The following is a 21,464-nucleotide window of genomic DNA, read 5'->3' as shown; positions in this document are numbered from 1 at the left end:
CGGTTTAGAGCCGGTATCAGGATGCGAACCCTATACCTACCGGCCATAAATCTGGTGGCTTAATTAACCACAACAAAACAGGGACTGCATGGTAATGGTGGTGTACAAGCTCTGGTGGAATGACTCCAAGATGAGAGAGACAGAAGTCGGTTTAGAGCCGGTACCAGTATGCGAACCCTATACCTACCAGCCTTAAATCTGGTGGCTTAATTAACCACAACAAAACAGGGACTGTATGGTAATGGTGGTGTACAAGCTCTGGTGGAATGACTCCAAGATGAGAGAGACAGAAGTTGGTTTAGAGCCGGTACCAGGATGCGAACCCTATGCCTACCAGCCTTAACTCTGGTGGCTGTGGTAAAGCGCTCTCTCGATGCCTGGTCGGTCTGGGATCGATCCCCGTCAGTGGGCCCATTGGACTATTCATTATTCCAGCCAGTGCACCATGAATGGCATACCAAAGGCCATGGTATGTACTATCCTGTCTGTGGGATGGTGCATATAAAAGATCCCTTGCTGCTAATCAAAAAGAGTAGCCCATGAAGTGGCAACAGCGGGTTTCCTCACTCAATATCTGTGTGGTCCTTAACCATATGTCTGATGCCATATAACTATAAATAAAATGTGTTGAGTGCGTCATTAAATAAAACATATCCTTCCTTCCTTCCAAGATGAGAGAGATGGAAGTCGGTTGAGAACTGGTACCAGGATGCGAACCCTATGCCTACCAGCCTTAAGGGCAATGTCTTAGCCACAACACCACAGAGACTTGGAATGGTGGCGTGCAACCTCTGGTGGAATGGCTCCAAGGTGATTGCTGTTTTACACAATGGCAATCTCTCTCCATCATCATGCCAGCCTTTTAGTGTGAGTGGCAGTTGATGCATGGCTTGGTCTGCTGGGATGGTAGCAACAACAGCTGATTGTAGCACAGCCAGAGATGGGGATGTATACACTGGGAGGCAAAACACAGCTGATTACATGTACAGCAGAACAGGGGGGTGGGGGAGGCACTGGAAGGCAAAACACATTTGGCTGACACAGATTACCCGTGTGTATGTTTTCATAGCAGATATCACTGAATCAGGCATTTTTGCTTCTTTTTTTAAAGGTTCAAGTATACCAAATAAAATCCCATAGGCAACAATGTTAACATGTGTGGCTATAGACAAGACTTAATTTGCAGGCTGCTAATTTAGCACGATTAATCCCGTGCTAACGCTAACCCTAACCCTATCCATAACCCTAACCCTAACCCAAACCATAACCATAAACCTAACCCTAACCCTAACCCCAACCTTAACCCTAACCCTAACCACAACCACAACCACAACCACAACCACAACCACAACCACAACCCCTAACCCTAACCCTAACCCTAAACCTAAACCTAAACCTAAACCTATTCATAACCCTAACCCTAACCCTAACCCTAACCCTAACCCTAAACCTATTCATAACCATAACCATAACCCTAACCATAACCATAACCATAACCATAACCCTAACCCTAACCCTAACCAGATTGGGGAAATTGCATGATGGTCTTGTGATGTGTAAAATTAACACATGGAAAATCCCAATCACGCTCAGGTGGACTGATCTGTGTCTGATGGTCAGGAACCTGTTTTGTCGCATCACAGAAGTTCAACATTTTGTACTCTTGTGACAGATGAATTTGTTTATCTCCGACTGATGCCGTTCGTTATATTGACTGAATATATCCTGCTTGTGAGGTGGTACATATAAAAGATCCCTTAGTACTAATGGAAAAATGTCGCGGATTTCCTCTCTAAGACTACATGTACATACACATGTACAGTATAACCTCGATTTAACGCAAACCAATGTTCCAAAATAATTTTGGCGTTATATCGAGTTGGCGGTATAGTGAGGGTGCCTTGGGTTTACTACCAAAATTAACTTTGTTGGCGAGGTTGGCGTTAAATCGGGGGGCAATAAATCGAGGGTACACTGTATATGTCAAAATTACCAAATGTTTGACATCAAATAGCCAATGATTAATAGTGCTCTAGTGGTGTTGTGAAATCAAACAAACTTTAGCTGAAAACAGTGTATCAGCATTACCAAATGTTTGACATACATTAGCTGATGATTAATAAATCAATGTGCTCTAGTGGTGTCATTAAACAAAACAAACTTTTTCTTTCCAATAGCCAGTGATTAATAAATCAATGTGCTCTAGTGGTGTCATTAAACAAAACAAACCTCAACTTTTTTTTGTATCATTATCAGATACATACATTCGACCTTGAATGACCTGGTCTTGTTCCGATGAGTCAGACACAAAAGAAAAGAGAAGAGTAATTGACTTAATAATTTATGTGTTTTCTACCATCTTAACGGTGGAGAGAAGTCGTTCCAGTGAATTCCTCCCATAATTGCAGTGAACCACAGTGTTATTCTGCAGGCTATTCCCACAGAGTGGCATGTGTGTCTTGCCGAACTCTGGGGTTCTGGCACTTCCATGTATAGAAGACTATATAAGACTTCAGGTTTCTGTCAGAGGTGCCATACCCAAATTTATAGTTTTGCTTTTTTAACCTTTTGACAAAATTAATTACTCTTTATCATTACTGTATGATTTTCTTAACCCTAACCTTAAACTTCATCCATTTTCTTTCTGGGGGAGGCCCCCTGCCCCCCCCCCCCATACTGTGGTTACATTCAATTCCGTAATGTACACCATACCCACAAATGTCTTTGTGGCAGAAACACTATAAGTGTACCTGTATACAGACACTCAACACCAAAGGGGGCAGGATATAGCTTAGTGATACAGTGCTCGGCCTGATGTATGATCAATCTGGTGGGCCCATTGGGCTCTATCTCGTTCCAGCCAGTGCCCCACACAGGTCATGGTATGTGCTATCCTGTCTTTGGGATGGTGCATATAAAAGATCACTTGCTGCTAATCAGAAAGAGTAGTCTATGAAGTGGCAACAGCGGGTTTCCTCTCTCAATATCTGTGTCATCCGTAACCATATGTCTGACGCCATATAAATAAAATGTGTTGAGTGCGTCGTTAAATAAAACATTTCCTTCTTTCCTTTCTTCCTAAGTTCAAGGGCCATAACTCTGTAAAAAAAATGGGTAAATTGCCATGAAAGTGGAACCTGGGGCTTCATTCACAAAGGTCTCTTAGGCTCTGTTAGACAACAAAGCATCCTTTTGCAAGTCGTTTAGCATTGCACTGCGAGATCGCAAAGTTGCGAGAGTTTTGTGAATTAGGCCTCTGACCTGTAACAGTACGTGATAAAGCTAAACTCTCAATATCTTGAAGTAGGGGTAGTTCAGGGTGGACAGAACATTTCACCAAATTATCTATTAAACTAACACAAACCCAGTTACATGTATTCTGTAACAGTACGTGATAAAGCTAAACTCTCAATATCTTGAAGTAGGGGTAGTTCAGGGTGGGCAGAACATTTCACCAAATTATCTATTCAACTAACACAAACCCAGTTACATGTATTCTGTAACAGTACGTGATAAAGCTAAACTCTCAATATCTTGAAGTAGGGGTAGTTCAGGGTGGACAGAACATTTCACCAACTTATCTATTAAACTAACACAAACCCAGTTACATGTATTCTGTAACAGTACGTGATAAAGCTAACTCTCATATCTTGAAGTAGGGGTAGTTCAGGGTGGACAGAACATTTCACCAAATTATCTATTAAACTAACACAAACCCAGTTACATGTATTCTGTAACAGTACGTGATAAAGCTAAACTCTCAATATCTTGAAGTAGGGGTAGTTCAGGGTGGACAGAACATTTCACCAACTTATCTATTAAACTAACACAAACCCAGTTACATGTATTCTGTAACAGTACGTGATAAAGCTAAACTCTCAATATCTTGAAGTAGGGGTAGTTCAGGGTGGGCAGAACATTTCACCAACTTATCTATTCAACTAACACAAACCCAGTTACATGTATTCTGTAACAGTACGTGATAAAGCTAAACTCTCAATATCTTGAAGTAGGGGTAGTTCAGGGTGGGCAGAACATTTCACCAACTTATCTATTCAACTAACACAAACCCAGTTACATGTATTTTGTAACAAAATATCAATTAATACTTGAAATTATTTCGCTTAAAATTAAAATTTCCTTTCTCAATATCTGTGTGGTCCTTAACCATATGTCCGACACCATATAACCATAAATAAAATGTGTTGAGTGCGTCGTTAAAATAAAAAACTTCTTTCCTTCTTCAACACCAATGTATATAAAGTCTATTTGCTTCAATATGGAACCAATGAATTAACATGAAACTGCATAATGAATAATGTTAAAATTCATATAAAACATTTTATTAAGTTTTAAATGCATGCTTGCTCAAATACATTTAAAAAATTCATATTAACTGAAAAATTGTTTCTTAACGAATTCATATCAAATTATATAGACTAATTAAGTCTTGTTTTTAATAAAAAGGTGAAGACAAAATGCTAGAACAGCCAAGGTATGCAGCTTCACTTGCATTGACACTGAAGTAATCAATTACCTTCACACCTGTATAAAAACATTTTTAGTTAACCAAGGCAATTTGATGATAGTGGTGGGGGGAATTGGTCTCCAGATTTGATGATAGTGGTGGGGGGAATTGGTCTCCAGATTTGATGATAGTGGTGGGGGGAATTGGTCTCCAGATTTGATGATAGTGGTGGGGGGAATTGGTTTTTACTTTTATTGTTTTAAGCATGGATTGCACAGAGCAGGTGGATATATTTTATACTGAAAAAAGGGGGCATATCTAAAATGAAATCAGAATTCACGTCCCAGTTCATGCACAATGACATTTTGGCTCTAAATGTGGTTGTACGTCATAGCAAGAAAAAAAACGGCAAACATTTACGTCATACTGCGAGATGTTTTTGATTTTTTTAATGTTAATGTGCAAGGGTCAAACCTGATGTGTACACTAACAAGAGACCAGAAGTGTATTTTGTTTAGCCTAATTATTACCTACTTCATTGGTTACCTAAAAAGTTTGTTTTGTTTAACGACACCACTGGAGCACATTGGTTTATTAATCATCAGCTGTGATTGGATGTCAAACATACAGTCTTAGAGAGGAAACCCGCTACATGTTTACCATTAGTAGCAAAGGATCTTTTATATGCACCATCCCATAGACAGGATAGCACATACCAAGGCCTTTGATATACCAGTCGTGCCGTGGTTGGAACGAGAAATATCCCAATAAATGTGGGTCGATCAAACACAAGGGTAAATACACACTGTCCAAGTGATATATGACAGGTATATTATACTGGATGTTTTATATGCACCATCCTACAGACAGGATAGCACATACCAAGGCCTTTGATATACCAGATGTGGTGCACTGGTTGGATGAAGTCCTAGAGAAAACACACTACATTTGTTCTTTAGCGGCAAGGGGTCTTTTTATGCACTTTCCCGCAGTCAGGACAACACATACCACAGCCTTTTATATACCAGTTGTGGATCCTTGGTTAGAACGGGACAAAAACAGTCAGAGAATAGGTCCACAGACGTGGTTTGATCCAACGATGCAAGCCCCTCAGGCGAGCACTCTGCCGACTGTGCTGGTTCCCATTACATAAACAGGTACAAGACCATTGCATAGGTAATTCACAAAAGGGCGGGATGTAGCTCGGTGATAAAGCACCTGCTTAATGCACAGTCAGTCTGGAATCGATTCCTGTCAGTAAGCCCACTGGGCTATTTCCCGTTCCAGCCAGTGCGTTTGGCCGTTCTGTGGTCGGGGCGAGACGTAGTCCACTGGGCTATTTCCCGTTCCAGCCAGTGCATTTGGCCGTTCTGTGGTCGGGGCGAGACGTAGCCCAGTGGAAAAGTGTTCGCTTGATGTGCAGGCGGTCTAGGATCAATCCCTGTCAGTTGACCTCTGGACTATTTCTCATTCCAGCCAGTGCACCACGACTGATATATCAAAGGCTGTGGTATGTCCTGTCCTGTCTGTGAGATCATTAATCAATTCTGCAATTAATGACTTAATTAAACGTTATTCATATTGCGAAAAGGGGTGGGACGTAGACCAGTGGTAAAGTGCTCACGTGACACGTGGTTGTTTTGGGATCAATACCCGTGGGTGGATCCATTGGACTATTTCTTGTTCCAGCCAGTGCACCGCGACTGGAATATCAAAGGCTGTGGTATGTACTATCATGTCTGTGGGATATGGTGCATAAAAAACATTTCTTGCTGCTAATCAAAAAGAGTAGCCCATGAGGTGGTTTCCACTCAATATCTGTGTGGTCCATGTAAACATACACATGTATGTCCGATGCCATATAACTGGAAATAAAATATGTTGAGTGCATTGTTAAATAAAATATTTCTTTCTTTCGGTCTAGGATCGATCCCCGTGGATGCGTCCATTATTCTATTTCTCATTCCAGCTAGTGCAACGCGACTGTTATATCAAAGGCCATGGTATATGCTATCCTGTCTGTGGAATGGTGCATATAAAAGATCCCTTGCTACTAATAGAAAAATTTAGCGGGTTTCGTCTTTTAAGACTATATGTCAATATTACCAAATGATTAATATATCAATCTTTATAAAAAAAATGTTTTTAAATATTTGACATTTTGTCACTATAAAAGCGACATCCTCGGGAGAATAAACCAAACGACACATTGCTTGCTCTAAAACCACCTTGAAATTAAATCTTCATAAAAAAATATATATTTGAAATATTTGACATTTTGTCACTATAAAAGCGACGTCCTCAGGAGAATAAACAACACGACTCTGTACCAGATCTGTTAAGCCTTTCTCATAGTCTGCCTTGAAAGCAATAAATTGGGAAATAATATAAAAAAAAAAAAAAAATTTCCTCAGTTTTCTTTTGTGAAATAAATAATGGGAAATAAAGGTTTTTTTAAATCCCAGTAATTTTAAAATTGATGGCTCACGATTTGGGGATTATGGGTAAAATCATGGCTTAATTAAGCGTCATTCATATTGAAGGTTGTTGCTTGGAAATAGTCTGCGAGAAACACAGATATAGTAAACTACTATTATAACGAACCAGAAGGAATCGTGATAGATAGTTCGTTATAGCAGTAGTTCATTATACACAGAAAGAAATGTTTTATTTAACAACGCACTCAACACATTTTATTTACGGTTATATGGCATCAGACATACATGTATGGTTAAGGACCACACAGATTTTGACAGGAAACCCGCTGTCACCACTTCATGGGCTACTCTTTCCGATTAGCAGCAAGGGATCTTTTATTTGCACTTCCCACAGGCAGGATAGCACAAACCATGGCCTTTGTTGAACCAGTTATGGATCACTGGTCGGTGCAAGTGGTTTACACCTACCCATTGACTTTACTGTATCTGCAATTTTTTAACAAAACTCTCTTTAGAAACTGACATCCGATAGCCGGTGATCAGACCTGTCAACCCTCCTGGATTCGGCAGGAGTCTCATGGTATTTGATCAGATCTCCTGACAACCTGTGCAGGAAACAATTTCTCCTGTTAAATGACATTTTTGTAGGCATAAAAAAAACCCATCAATCCCCTTTTGCCAAAATAACATAAGGGAAGTGCCAGACTCTGGCCCAGAGTTGACAGCAATACACACAATGTAAAAAGCACATGTCACAGCAAGACAAAGAAAAGACCAATTAGCTATATAAACATATTTGTGTCAGTTAATTTTGTATGTTTGTGCAGTAAAATGTTTGTAACAAATGTACACTTCAATAGATTTTTTTTTTACAATTAATAAATGTTGTGTTTGATATAAAGTTATCCACAGAAATGGGTATAATTCCGGTATATTTCACACAATGTCCGTAATGAGGTTTTACTTGATTAATGGAAATACAATGTTTATTGCATCATTATAATGATTTTAAATAAGTACCACACCACTGTTCCTCATTATAGTAAAAACTGAAGATTAATTTATAAGATTTATATAAATTTGTCTTGGGTATTTCAATTTGGGTACACTAGCCACAAATGATGATGTAACATAACCTGTAAGTGTAATGCCGTAAATGTACTAATTAATTTTTTTAATTTCTTGTTAATGTTCTTAACATTTTTGCTTTTTCAACACACACCTCCTGCTTTCTCTTGACTAAAGGTTGACAGATCTGCCGGTGATTAATAAATCAGTGTGCTCTAGTGGTGTCATTAAACAAAACAAACTTCTTCTCTTTAGAAACTAGAGGGTCAGAGAGAAAACCGTAACTCCTACACTCATGTAGGCTTCTCTTATGAAATAGCGGAAATGGTTTTTATACACCCAAAGGGGCCTAATTCAGTGAACCATATTGCAACTTTGCAATCTCACATTATAGTGCATAATAGGGCTTATGAATTAGGCCCTATATAGGCCTCTTCATTTAACCTTTTTGTGTCTGCATGAGCAGTCCATAACATAATTACATTGACAGCATGTCCTCCTCACATTTCATCACATTTAACAAGTACATGTAATCATCACAGTAATAACACATGCACTTAATGATGTAATAATAATATAATGTTTCCAGTTCTCTCTCTCTCTCTCTCTCTCTCTCTCTCTCTCTCTCTCTCTCTCTCTCTCTCTCTCTCTCTCTCTCTCGGTCTCTCTCTCTCTCTCTCTTATGTCTCTCTCTCTCTCTGTCTCTCTCTCTCTCTCTCTCTCTCTCTCTCTCTGTGTGTGTCATCTCTCTCTCTTCTCCTCAATCTCTCTCCCTCTCTCTCTCTCTCCTCTCTCTTCTCTCTCGCTCTCTCTCTCTCTCGTGTGTTCTATCTCTCTCTCTCTCTCTCTACTCTATCTCTCTCTCTCTCTCTCTCTCTCTCTCACTCTCTCTCTCCCCCTCCCTCTCTTTTTCGAAATTAGAAGAGAAGGACAGCCACGGGAAATCTCTGTTTTATAAACTGGTTATCTCACAAACGTCTTAGAAAAAGTTTTATGAAACTAAATAAACTATCTGGCACTTCGATAACTTCTCCAGCTTTACCCTCAACTTGCAAACTATAAGACCTGTGCAACGATGTGGGCATACCATAAATATCTCCATTATTCCAACGTACTGTACATACATACACCCACCAGTGCTACTTTGATTATTTAGATTTTTTACCCATCCAGGGCATTCCAGACTCAGGTGCACAAAAGTAAAATCTCAGTCGCCATGGTAACAAAAGTTAGGAACATGTTTTAGTTGGCATGGCTATTGGTGTGGGGAAAAGACTTACAAAGTGGGGGATATACATAAGCTGGAGAGGTTGTTGAACTATATATACTGCCCCGTCTGCAAACTCAATCAGAAAGACACAGAAACAGAGAGATATAGAGATGTGTAGTTTGTTTATTGATTTATCTTGTGTACAATGTACATGTTTGGCAGCAGCTTAGAAAGGAATGTTTCGTTAGCACCACACTGTGCACCAGCCATAGAATCTATATAGCTCTGTGGATAGAGTGCTTGCTTGAGGTGTTTCTGGTCTTATAGGATTGAACCCTCTTGCTGGATCCATGCTCTGTATTTGGGGTTTTACTCCCTTCACGACTTTCTCACTCCAGCTATTTCCCGATTCAACCAGTGCTCTGTATTTGGGGTTTTACTCCCTTCACGACTTTCTCATCCAGCTAGTCCAGGATTCAACCATGCTCTGTATTTGGGGTTTTATCCCTTCACGACTTTCTCACTCCAGCTATTTCCCGATTCAACCAGTGCTCTGTATTTGGGGTTTTACTCCCTTCACGACTTTCTCACTCCAGCTATTTCCCGATTCAACCAGTGCTCTGTATTTGGGGTTTTACTCCCTTCACGACTTTCTCACTCCAGCAGATTTCCCGATTCAACCAGTGCTTCTTATTTGGGGTTTATCCCTTCACGACTTTCTCTCTCCAGCTATTTTCACCGATTCAACCAGTGCTCTGTATTTGGGGTTTTACTCCTTCACGACTTTCTCACTACCAGCTATTTCCCGATTCAACCAGTGGCTCTGTATTTGGGTTTTACTCCCTTCACGCTTTCTCACCCAGCTATTTCCCGATTCAAACCAGTTGCTCGTAACATATTTGGGGTTTTTATGTACTCGCTCTTCACGGCTTTCTCACTCCAGCTATTTCCCGATTCAACCAGTGCTCTGTATTTGGGGTTTTACTCCCTTCACGGTTTCTCACTCCAGCTTTTCCCGGATTCAACCAGTGCTTGTATTTGGGGTTTTCTCCCTTCACGGGCTTTCTCACTCCAGCTATTAATCCATTCACGCAGTGCTCTGTATTTGGGCTTTTACTCCCTTCACGACTTTCTCACTCCAGCTATTTTTCCCGATTCACCAGTGCTCTGTATTTGGGGTTTTACTCCCTTCACGACTTTCTCACTCCAGCTATTTCCCGATTCAACCAGTGCTCTGTATTTGGGGTTTTACTCCCTTCACGACTTTCTCACTCCAGCTATTTCCCGATTCAACCAGTGCTCTGTATTTGGGGTTTTACTCCCTTCACGACTTTCTCACTCCAGCTATTTCCCGATTCAACCAGTGCTCTGTATTTAGGGTTTTACTCCCTTCACGGCTTTCTCACTCCAGCTATTTCCCGATTCAACCAGTGCACCACGTCTGGTACATCAAAGGTATGTGCTATCCTGTCTATGGGATAGGCATATAAAAGATCCCTTGCTGCTAATCAAAAAGAGTAGCCCATGAAAGTGGCGACAGCATGTTGCCGTAGCCCAGTGGTAAAGTACTCGCTCGATGCGCGGTCAGTCTGGGATCGATCCCCATCGATCCTGTCAGTAGGCCCATTGGGCTATTTCTTGTTCCAGCCAGTGCTCCACAAATGGTGTAACGAAGGCTGTGGTATGTACTATCCTGTCTGTGGGATGGTGCATATAAAAGATCCTTAGCTGCTAATCGAAAAGGTCATGAAGTGGCAATAGCAGGTTTCCTCTCAATATCTGTGTGGTCCTTAACCATATGTCCGACGCCATATAACCGTCAATAAAATGTGTTGAGTGCATTGTTAAATAAACCATTTCCTTGCTTCCCCTCACAACCAGTATCCTATTACTGGTATATATATAAAAAAAAGTTTATTTTGTTTAACACCACCACTAGAGCACATTAATTTATTAATCAGCTATTGCATGGATGTCAAACATTTGGTAATTTTAACACATAGTCTTAGAGAGGAAATCAGCTACGTTTTTTTTTCATTGGTAGCAAGGGATCTTTTACATGCACCATCCCACAAACAGGATAGCACATACCACAGCCTTTGATATAATAGTCATGTTGCATTGGTTGCGACGAGAAATAGCCCATGGCCTTTAATATACCAGTCATAGTGCACTGGCTGGAGCGAGAAATAGCCCAATGGGCCAACTGACGGAGATGAATCCCAAACCGACTGAGCATCAAGCGAACACTCTACCACTGGTCTACGCCTCTCCCCGTAATATCAATGAAAAGATGTAACAAGCTTCCTTTGTACGTCATAAAGAAAGAAAGAAAGAAAGAAATGTTTTATTTAACAACGCACTCAACACATTTTATTTATGGTTATATGGCGTCAGACATATGGTTAAGGACCACACAGAGTTTGAGAGGAAACCCGCTGTCACCACTTCATGGGGTTACTCTTTCCAATTAACAGCAAGGGATTTTTTATTTGCACTTCCCACAGGCAGGCTATAGCACAAACCATGGCCTTTGTTGAACCAGTTATGGATCACTGGTCGGTGCAAGTGGTTTACACCTACCCATTGAGCCCTGTGGAGCATTCACTCAGGGTTTGGAGTCGGTATCTGGATTAAAAATCCCATACCTCGACTGGGATCCGAACCCAGTACCTACCAGCCTGTTGACCGATGGCCTAACCACGACGCCACCGAGGCCGGTTTGTACGTCTTAAAGACTATATGTCAAAACTGCTAATTTATGTTTGACATCCAATAGCCGATGATTAATAAATGAATGTGCTCTGGTGGTGTAGTTAAACAAAGCAAACTTTAACTTTAGTAATACCCTAGTACATTGTTAATTTACATATTATATTTAAGAATAGAGGAAGGGCCTTTAACTGATTTTGTTGAGCAATTACAAATAAATCTCTTTTTTTTCTGCTTTGTGTTAAAAACCATTGATGAGTTACATAGACAACCAACAATATCTGTTGTTAGCAAAAAGCAACCAGGTTGTTAAAGCTGCAGCTGTGTTTCTGTTTCATACAATGGGGAATAAAACGACCCAGGCACAATTGAAAACATTGGCTCTTGTGTGTCTAGTCAAGTTGTATATATACATGTAAATATGAAATAATGAATTCTGTTGATTAGACCGTGGAAGTGTTGCCATGGTAACAAACAGTATACAGTCTCAGGGGAGATGGACAGAGTGAAGGAGATTGGATTTTTGAATTACACATTGCGCTTGGCCGTTCTCGGCAGTTGTAACAAAGGAATGATTACAATCTATAATTAATTCTTGACATTAATGGCAACTACAGAGGTTTCTTGTGTCCATCATGCTGTGCTTTCTTTACATCTTGGTTTAGTTAATGGGGTGTATATATATATATATAGCCAAAAACATTTAGCTTAAATAAAGAAAACTTGTGACATACAAAATGAAATCAGACACTGGATTTAATTGAGGCATCATTTGCCAGTATAAGTAACAGGAGATTTTCAATACAAAATTAAATTTGTGACTGTCATGTCGTTAAATGGTGCTTGGTGGTCAAATATATGAAAATGTAAAAATTGTCAGTAATGTGTCTAACGTTTTTCGCTAAGTATAGGTCAGTTGTAGATAGCTCGACTGATGTAGCATGATTTGTACAATAGCTAGGGTTTTCTTTTGGTTAAACAGCCACACTGACCCACATGCCGCCCAATCGCCCACACCATCCACCCCCCCACACTCAGTTATACACTGTGAGTTGTGTTATAATAGGTGGTGGGGGAGAGGTGTGATTATCCCCCCCCTCCAGCTACATCAGTGGATCGAAAGAAAAAATGTTTTATTTAACGACGCACTCAACACATTTTATTTATGGTTATATGGCGTCAGACACATGGTTAAGGACCACAAAGATATTGAGAGAGGAAACCCACTGTCGCCACTTCATGGGCTACTCTTTTCATTTAGCAGCAAGGGATCTTTTATATGCATCATCCCACAGACAGGAAAGCACATACCACGGCCTTTGTTACACCAGTTGTGGAGCAGTGGCTGGAACAAGACATAGCCCAATGGGTCCACCAAGGGGAATCGATCCTAGACTGATTGCGCATCAAGTGACCACTGTACCACTGGGTTACATCCCATCCTTAGTGGATGGAACGAGACATAGCCCAATGGGTCCACCAAGGGGAATCGATCCTAGACTGATTGTGCATCAAGTAGCACTGTACCACTGGGTTACATCCCATCCTTAGTGGGTGGAACGAGACATAGCCCAATGGGTCCACCAAGGGGAATCGATCCTAGACTGATTGCGCATCAAGTGAGCACTGTACCACTGGGTTACATCCCATCCTTAGTGTATCCAGCATGTAATGGTTTGTGAGAGAAATTGTAAACATTAAAAGGGGTGGCATGTAGCCCAGTGATTCTTTCTCTTGCCCATTTTGTTACAGTAACAGGCTTCTGAAAATTCAGTGTTCGAGATTAAAATTTTGGCCAGTTGAATACTAACATTTCAAAATACTGGGTTCTTGAAGTCTGGTATCCAAAATTAAATTCTGGTATCCCCGGTATATTGGGATACCGTTACTCTCGAACACTGAAATTGCAAGAACGATCGTTTCGTTCACGTATTGCTCGCACAAATCTAATTTTGCATAACCTATTTTTTGTTCACGCGAAATTTGGAGAACACTTTACTTGGATATAATGGGTTACAAAAAAATGAAATTAGTTACCTGGATTTATTTCTGTGTAACAGATTTTCAGTGAATTCTCACAGGTCTGTAGTAAGAGTAATTTTGTAAGCTGCGGTTTGTTGATTTAATTTAAATCCTGAGGTTTTTTCTGTGTTTGTATTTTCAGATTATTCACATCAAGGTCGAGTCGCGAGACCTGGCGTTCTCTGTGTTCGCGTCACAGCAGGCCCACGATGGGGTCCGCCTCACCAACTGCACGGCCACCGTGGTACGGATGAAGGGTAGTGTAAGTATTAATTTTATTACACATGTGTTTAATAATATCCATATCACACTGTACGGCCACGGTGCTGTGGATGAAGGGCAGTGTAAGTATTAATTTTATTACACATGTGGTAAAAGCTATCCATATTACACTGCACGATCACCGTGCTGCGGATGAAGGGCAGTGTAAGTATTACTTTTATTACACATGTTGTAAATATCCTTATCATAGTGCACAGCCACAGTTCTGCGGATGAAGGGCAGTGTAAGTATTACTTTTATTACACATGTGGTTAAAAATAATCATATCACACTGCACGGGCACAGTGCTGCGGATGAAGGACAGTGTAAGTATTAATTTTATTTTATGTGGTTAAAAACAGTGATTAATTAATCATCAGCTATTGGATGTCAAACATTTGGTAATTCTGACATGTACAAGAATGTAGTCATCAGAGGAAACCTGCTACATTTTTTATATGCACTTTCCCACAATGGGCCCACCGACGGGGATCGATCTTAGACTGGCCACGCATCAGGCGAGTTATTTACCAGTGGGCTACATTCTGTGCCTCGCAGCCTATATTATCTTATTTAATTATACATAACACATTACCACCATTTAAATCATGTAAAAAACAATATATTATATACAGGGGTTTCCCCAGATGTTTGTTTATTTTAATAATCAAGGTTATTAACGACATGTATGACAGCAATGTGATGGTGATTCAACGTCTGGAAGATCTGTAACTTGTTATTTTAATTTTGTAAAGTCTTTGAACCAAAGTAATCAAAACAAACCAACAATGCATGTCAGTTTGAATACACATGCCAGTTCAGGGCCGAAAGACATGTAGGCTGTCCCAAGGGCTGAGTTCAGCCAGACCGAGTGAAAACAAAACGTTCGCTACACTGGTTTGTGCACTTCACGTTAAACCAAACACCAATCGAATAGTTCGCGAACGTTAGGAAGAACGTTCGTTGGCTGAACTGAGAAAAGCTCTTGGCGCAAATGTACGTCACGCTTCAGGGTCAGCTGACACCCACGTGTCAAGAGGCTTCGTTGCGGACATTAAACAATATGATTACACAGAAGTAAATCTTGATGTAAATTTGTAGAAAAACAATAGTTGTTTGCATCAATGAATACCTAACTGCAGTTTCAGTAATTTCCTTTGTCTTTGTAATTTTGTACCTATGGTCGAGAGCACGCATGCAGATCGCGATCGCGGGAAATGAACATGCAGTAGGCCCTATTTATACAAATTGGAGTTAAACATACACTGAATTAGTTTACAATAATCATATTTGTCAGATAATGTTAGATATATATTTGTAAAACTGTGAGGTGACATTTAATAAGTTAGCTGGATTTTAAAAAGACCGTAAATTTTAATTTTATTAACGTGTTTTTTTATTAAAGTGCCTAGGTATTTTACAGGCAGAAATCACAACAAGCATTTAACACGACACTGAAATCAACAGCAACATGGCGCAAAATATGAAATTGTTGGGTGTGGGGAATTGATGTGTTACTTTTAAAAAAAGTTTAACCCCCCACCCCCCACTCCCCCCCCCCCAAAAAAAACCCAACAACAACAACAACAACAACCTAACTAAACATGATTAACTGGATTGAAAGCAAACACTTAACTGTTTTCAACCCACTACCCCACTTCTTTTGGCTTGATTTGTGTTATAATGATGCTAAATATGTAAGCACCTTAAAAAAATCCTGGGGAAAGGCCTGTATGTGTGTATATATATATATATATATATATATATATATATATATATATTTATATATATATATATTGTTTCAAATTCATATTGGCCCAGAAATGTCTATAAAGTCAGGGATGTGGCCGTGAATCATATTGAAATACAACCCTAAATGTAATGTGTGAATGTAAAATAAGTTACTCACAATGAGTTTCTGCAAGAAACATACAACAGAAACCATTGTTCTCACAGTTTTCATTGGTCTGTTATTATAAGAAGAGAATGTGAGATTGCAGTGTTATATGGTCCAATGCATAATGGTCCAATGTAGCTTCCAACCAAATGTTGTTGTTTTTTTGTTGTTGTTTTTAAACATCCAAATGCCCACTTTCCTTTCTCTCCTTTAAACTCCATCTCATTTCTTCCTGATCTGGCAACTCCTCCTATCTTTCAACTTCTTTCACTGTCCACCTCCATATCCCAGTCCTTGTCTCTCCAACCACAACAGGTGCTTGTCTCTTGTGGCTATCTGTGCCACACCTGCCATTCCCCATCAGCTTTTAGCTGTGGGCTTAGTTGGCTTCCAACCAAAATTAATTGCTTTGAAATGTAAGCAAAATATCTACAACTATCAGTTTGTCATATGCTGTTCATAAGATTTCTTACAATATATAACTGTATCTATATACATGTACATGTATCTGTGATAAGGCAGGAATGTAGGCATACTTGACCCAGTTCTGTTTACAAGGTGTTCAAGCACATTACAAGTTTGATTTACCTAAGTTATTTTTGGAAAGATTGTGTATGTGTCTAGATTAATATAATGATAGGAAGAAAACAAGGGAACACATTTTGACAAATGTTGTGTATGTGTCTAGATTAATATACCGATAGGAAGAAAACAAGGGAACACATTTTGACAAATGTTGTGTATGTGTCTAGATTAATATACCGATGGAAAGAAAACAAGGGAACACATTTTGACAAATGTTGTGTATGTGTCTAGATTAATATACCGATGGGAAGAAAACAAGGGAACACATTTTGACAAATGTTGTGTATGTGTCTAGATTAATATACCGATGGGAAGAAAACAAGGGAACACATTTTGACAAATGTTGTGTATGTGTCTAGATTAATATACCGATGGGAAGAAAACAAGGGAACACATTGTGACAAATGTTGTGTATGTGTCTAGATTAATATACGGATAGGAAGAAAGCAAGGGAACACATTGTGACAAATGTTGTGTATGTGTCTAGATTAATATACGGATAGGAAGAAAGCAAGGGAACACATTGTGACAAATGTTGTGTATGTGTCTAGATTAATATACGGATAGGAAGAAAACAAGGGAACACATTGTGACAAATGTTGTGTATGTGTCTAGATTAATATACGGATAGGAAGAAAACAAGGGAACACATTGTGACAAATGTTGTGTATGTGTCTAGATTAATATACTGATAGGAAGAAAACAAGGGAACACATTTTGACAAATGTTGTGTACGTGTCTAGATTAATATACTGATGGGAAGAAAATAAGGGAACACATTTTGACAAATGTTGTGTATGTCTCTAGATTAATATATGGATAGGAAGAAAACAAGGGAACACATTGTGACAAATGTTGTGTATGTGTCTAGATTAATATACTGATAGGAAGAAAACAAGGGAACACATTTTGACAAATGTTGTGTATGTGTCTAGATTAATATACTGATAGGAAGAAAACAAGGGAACACATTTTGACAAATGTTGTGTATGTGTCTAGATTAATATACTGATAGGAAGAAAACAAGGGAACACATTTTGACAAATGTTGTGTTCGTGTCTAGATTAATATACTGATAGGAAGAAAACAAGGGAACACATTGTGACAAATGTTCACATTTTGACAAATGTTGTGTACGTGTCTAGATTAATATACTGATAGGAAGAAAATAAGGGAACACATTTTGACAAATGTTGTGTACGTGTCTAGATTAATATACTGATAGGAAGAAACCAAGGGAACACATTTTGACAAATGTTGTGTACTTGTCTAGATTAATACGCGGATAGGAAGAAAACAAGGGAGCACATTGTGACAAATGTTTTGTACGTGTCTAGATTAATACGCGGATAGGAAGAAAGCAAGGGAGCACATTGTGACAAATGTTGTGTACGTGTCTAGATTAATACGCGGATAGGAAGAAAACAAGGGAGCACATTGTGACAAATGTTGTGTACGTGTCTAGATTAATACACGGATAGGAAGAAAGCAAGGGAGCACATTGTGACAAATGTTTTGTACGTGTCTAGATTAATACGCGGATAGGAAGAAAGCAAGGGAGCACATTGTGACAAATGTTGTGTACGTGTCTAGATTAATACGCGGATAGGAAGAAAGCAAGGGAGCACATTGTGACAAATGTTGTGTACGTGTCTAGATTAATACGCAGATAGGAAGAAAGCAAGGGAGCACATTGTGACAAATGTTGTGTACGTGTCTAGATTAATACGCGGATAGGAAGAAAGCAAGGGAGCACATTGTGACAAATGTTGTGTATGTGTCTAGATTAATATACAGATAGGAAGAAAACAAGGGAACACATTGTGACAAATGTTGTGTATGTGTCTAGATTAATATACGGATAGGAAGAAAACAAGGGAACACATTGTGAAAAATGTTGTGTATGTGTCTAGATTAATATACTGATAGGAAGAAAACAAGGGAACACATTGTGACAAATGTTGTGTATGTGTCTAGATTAATATACAGATAGGAAGAAAGCAAGGGAACACATTGTGACAAATGTTGTGTATGTGTCTAGATTAATATACTGATAGGAAGAAAACAAGGGAACACATTGTGACAAATGTTGTGTATGTGTCTAGATTAATATACGGATAGGAAGAAAACAAGGGAACACATTGTGACAAATGTTGTGTATGTGTCTAGATTAATATACGGATAGGAAGAAAACAAGGGAACACGTTGTGACAAATGTTGTGTATGTGTCTAGATTAATATACTGATAGGAAGAAAACAAGGGAACACATTGTGACAAATGTTCACATTTTGACAAATGTTGTGTACGTGTCTAGATTAATATACTGATAGGAAGAAAATAAGGGAACACATTTTGACAAATGTTGTGTACGTGTCTAGATTAATATACTGATAGGAAGAAACCAAGGGAACACATTTTGACAAATGTTGTGTACGTGTCTAGATTAATACGCGGATAGGAAGAAAACAAGGGAACACATTTTGACAAATGTTGTGTACGTGTCTAGATTAATACGCGGATAGGAAGAAAACAAGTGAGCACATTGTGACAAATGTTGTGTACGTGTCTAGATTAATACGCGGAAAGGAAGAAAACAAGTGAGCACATTGTGACAAATGTTGTGTACGTGTCTAGATTAATACGCGGATAGGAAGAAAGCAAGGGAGCACATTGTGACAAATGTTGTGTACGTGTCTAGATTAATACGCGGATAGGAAGAAAGCAAGGGAGCACATTGTGACAAATGTTGTGTACGTGTCTAGATTAATACGCGGATAGGAAGAAAGCAAGGGAGCACATTGTGACAAATGTTGTGTACGTGTCTAGATTAATACGCGGATAGGAAGAAAGCAAGGGAGCACATTGTGACAAATGTTGTGTACGTGTCTAGATTAATACGCGGATAGGAAGAAAGCAAGGGAGCACATTGTGACAAATGTTGTGTACGTGTCTAGATTAATACGCGGATAGGAAGAAAACAAGGGAACACATTTTGACAAATGTTGTGTACGTGTCTAGATTAATACGCGGATAGGAAGAAAACAAGTGAGCACATTGTGACAAATGTTGTGTACGTGTCTAGATTAATACGCGGAAAGGAAGAAAACAAGTGAGCACATTGTGACAAATGTTGTGTACGTGTCTAGATTAATACGCGGATAGGAAGAAAGCAAGGGAGCACATTGTGACAAATGTTGTGTACGTGTCTAGATTAATACGCGGATAGGAAGAAAGCAAGGGAGCACATTGTGACAAATGTTGTGTACGTGTCTAGATTAATACGCGGATAGGAAGAAAGCAAGGGAGCACATTGTGACAAATGTTGTGTACGTGTCTAGATTAATACGTGGATAGGAAGAAAGCAAGGGAGCACATTGTGACAAATGTTGTGTACGTGTCTAGATTAATACGCGGATAGGAAGAAAGCAAGGGAGCACATTGTGACAAATGTTGTGTACGTGTCTAGATTAATACGCGGATAGGAAGAAAGCAAGGGAGCACATTGTGACAAATGTTGTGTACGTGTCTAGATTAATACGCGGATAGGAAGAAAGCAAGGGAGCACATTGTGACAAATGTTGTGTACGTGTCTAGATTAATACGCGGATAGGAAGAAAACAAGGGAACACATTGTGACAAATGTTGTGTACGTGTCTAGATTAATACACCGATAGGAAGAAAACAAGGGAGCACATTGTGACAAATGTTGTGTACGTGTCTAGATTAATACACGGATAGGAAGAAAACAAGGGAGCACATTGTGACAAATGTTGTGTACGTGTCTAGATTAATACACGGATAGGAAGAAAACAAGGGAGCACATTGTGACAAATGTTGTGTACGTGTCTAGATTAATACACGGATAGGAAGAAAACAAGGGAGCACATTGTGACAAATGTTGTGTACGTGTCTAGATTAATACGCGGAAAGGAAGAAAACAAGTGAGCACATTGTGACAAATGTTGTGTACGTGTCTAGATTAATACACGGATAGGAAGAAAACAAGGGAGCACATTGTGACAAATGTTGTGTACGTGTCTAGATTAATACACGGATAGGAAGAAAACAAGGGAGCACATTGTGACAAATGTTGTGTACGTGTCTAGATTAATACGCGGATAGGAAGAAAGCAAGGGAGCACATTGTGACAAATGTTGTGTACGTGTCTAGATTAATACGCGGAAAGGAAGAAAACAAGTGAGCACATTGTGACAAATGTTGTGTACGTGTCTAGATTAATACGCGGATAGGAAGAAAGCAAGGGAGCACATTGTGACAAATGTTGTGTACGTGTCTAGATTAATACGCGGATAGGAAGAAAGCAAGGGAGCACATTGTGACAAATGTTGTGTACGTGTCTAGATTAATACGCGGATAGGAAGAAAGCAAGGGAGCACATTGTGACAAATGTTGTGTACGTGTCTAGATTAATACGCGGATAGGAAGAAAGCAAGGGAGCACATTGTGACAAATGTTGTGTACGTGTCTAGATTAATACGCGGATAGGAAGAAAGCAAGGGAGCACATTGTGACAAATGTTGTGTACGTGTCTAGATTAATACGCGGATAGGAAGAAAGCAAGGGAGCACATTGTGACAAATGTTGTGTACGTGTCTAGATTAATACGCGGATAGGAAGAAAGCAAGGGAACACATTTTGACAAATGTTGTGTACGTGTCTAGATTAATACAATAGGAAAAAACAAGGGAGCACATTGTGACAAATGTTGTGTACGTGTCTAGATTAATACACGGATAGGAAGAAAACAAGGGAGCACATTGTGACAAATGTTGTGTACGTGT

The 21,464-nt window shown here is 39.4% G+C and overlaps 1 protein-coding gene across 13 annotated transcripts in view; it reads left to right on the top strand.

Annotated features, from left to right (window-relative positions):
• LOC121386181 (phospholipid transfer protein C2CD2L-like) overlaps positions 1-21,464 on the top strand; it is a 184,020-nt gene that overhangs the window by 72,281 nt on the left and 90,275 nt on the right. For all 13 annotated transcript variants that reach the window (XM_041516994.1, XM_041516993.1, XM_041516996.1 and 10 more), the window contains exon 3: positions 14,061-14,180. In XM_041516994.1, the coding sequence (XP_041372928.1) occupies positions 14,061-14,180 (120 nt within the window). The remainder of the gene's footprint in view (positions 1-14,060; positions 14,181-21,464) is intronic.

This window comes from Gigantopelta aegis, chromosome 12 (genome assembly GCF_016097555.1).
Source record: "Gigantopelta aegis isolate Gae_Host chromosome 12, Gae_host_genome, whole genome shotgun sequence".
NCBI lineage: Eukaryota > Metazoa > Mollusca > Gastropoda > Neomphalida > Peltospiridae > Gigantopelta > Gigantopelta aegis.
This window is presented reverse-complemented; position numbering and strand designations above follow the sequence as displayed.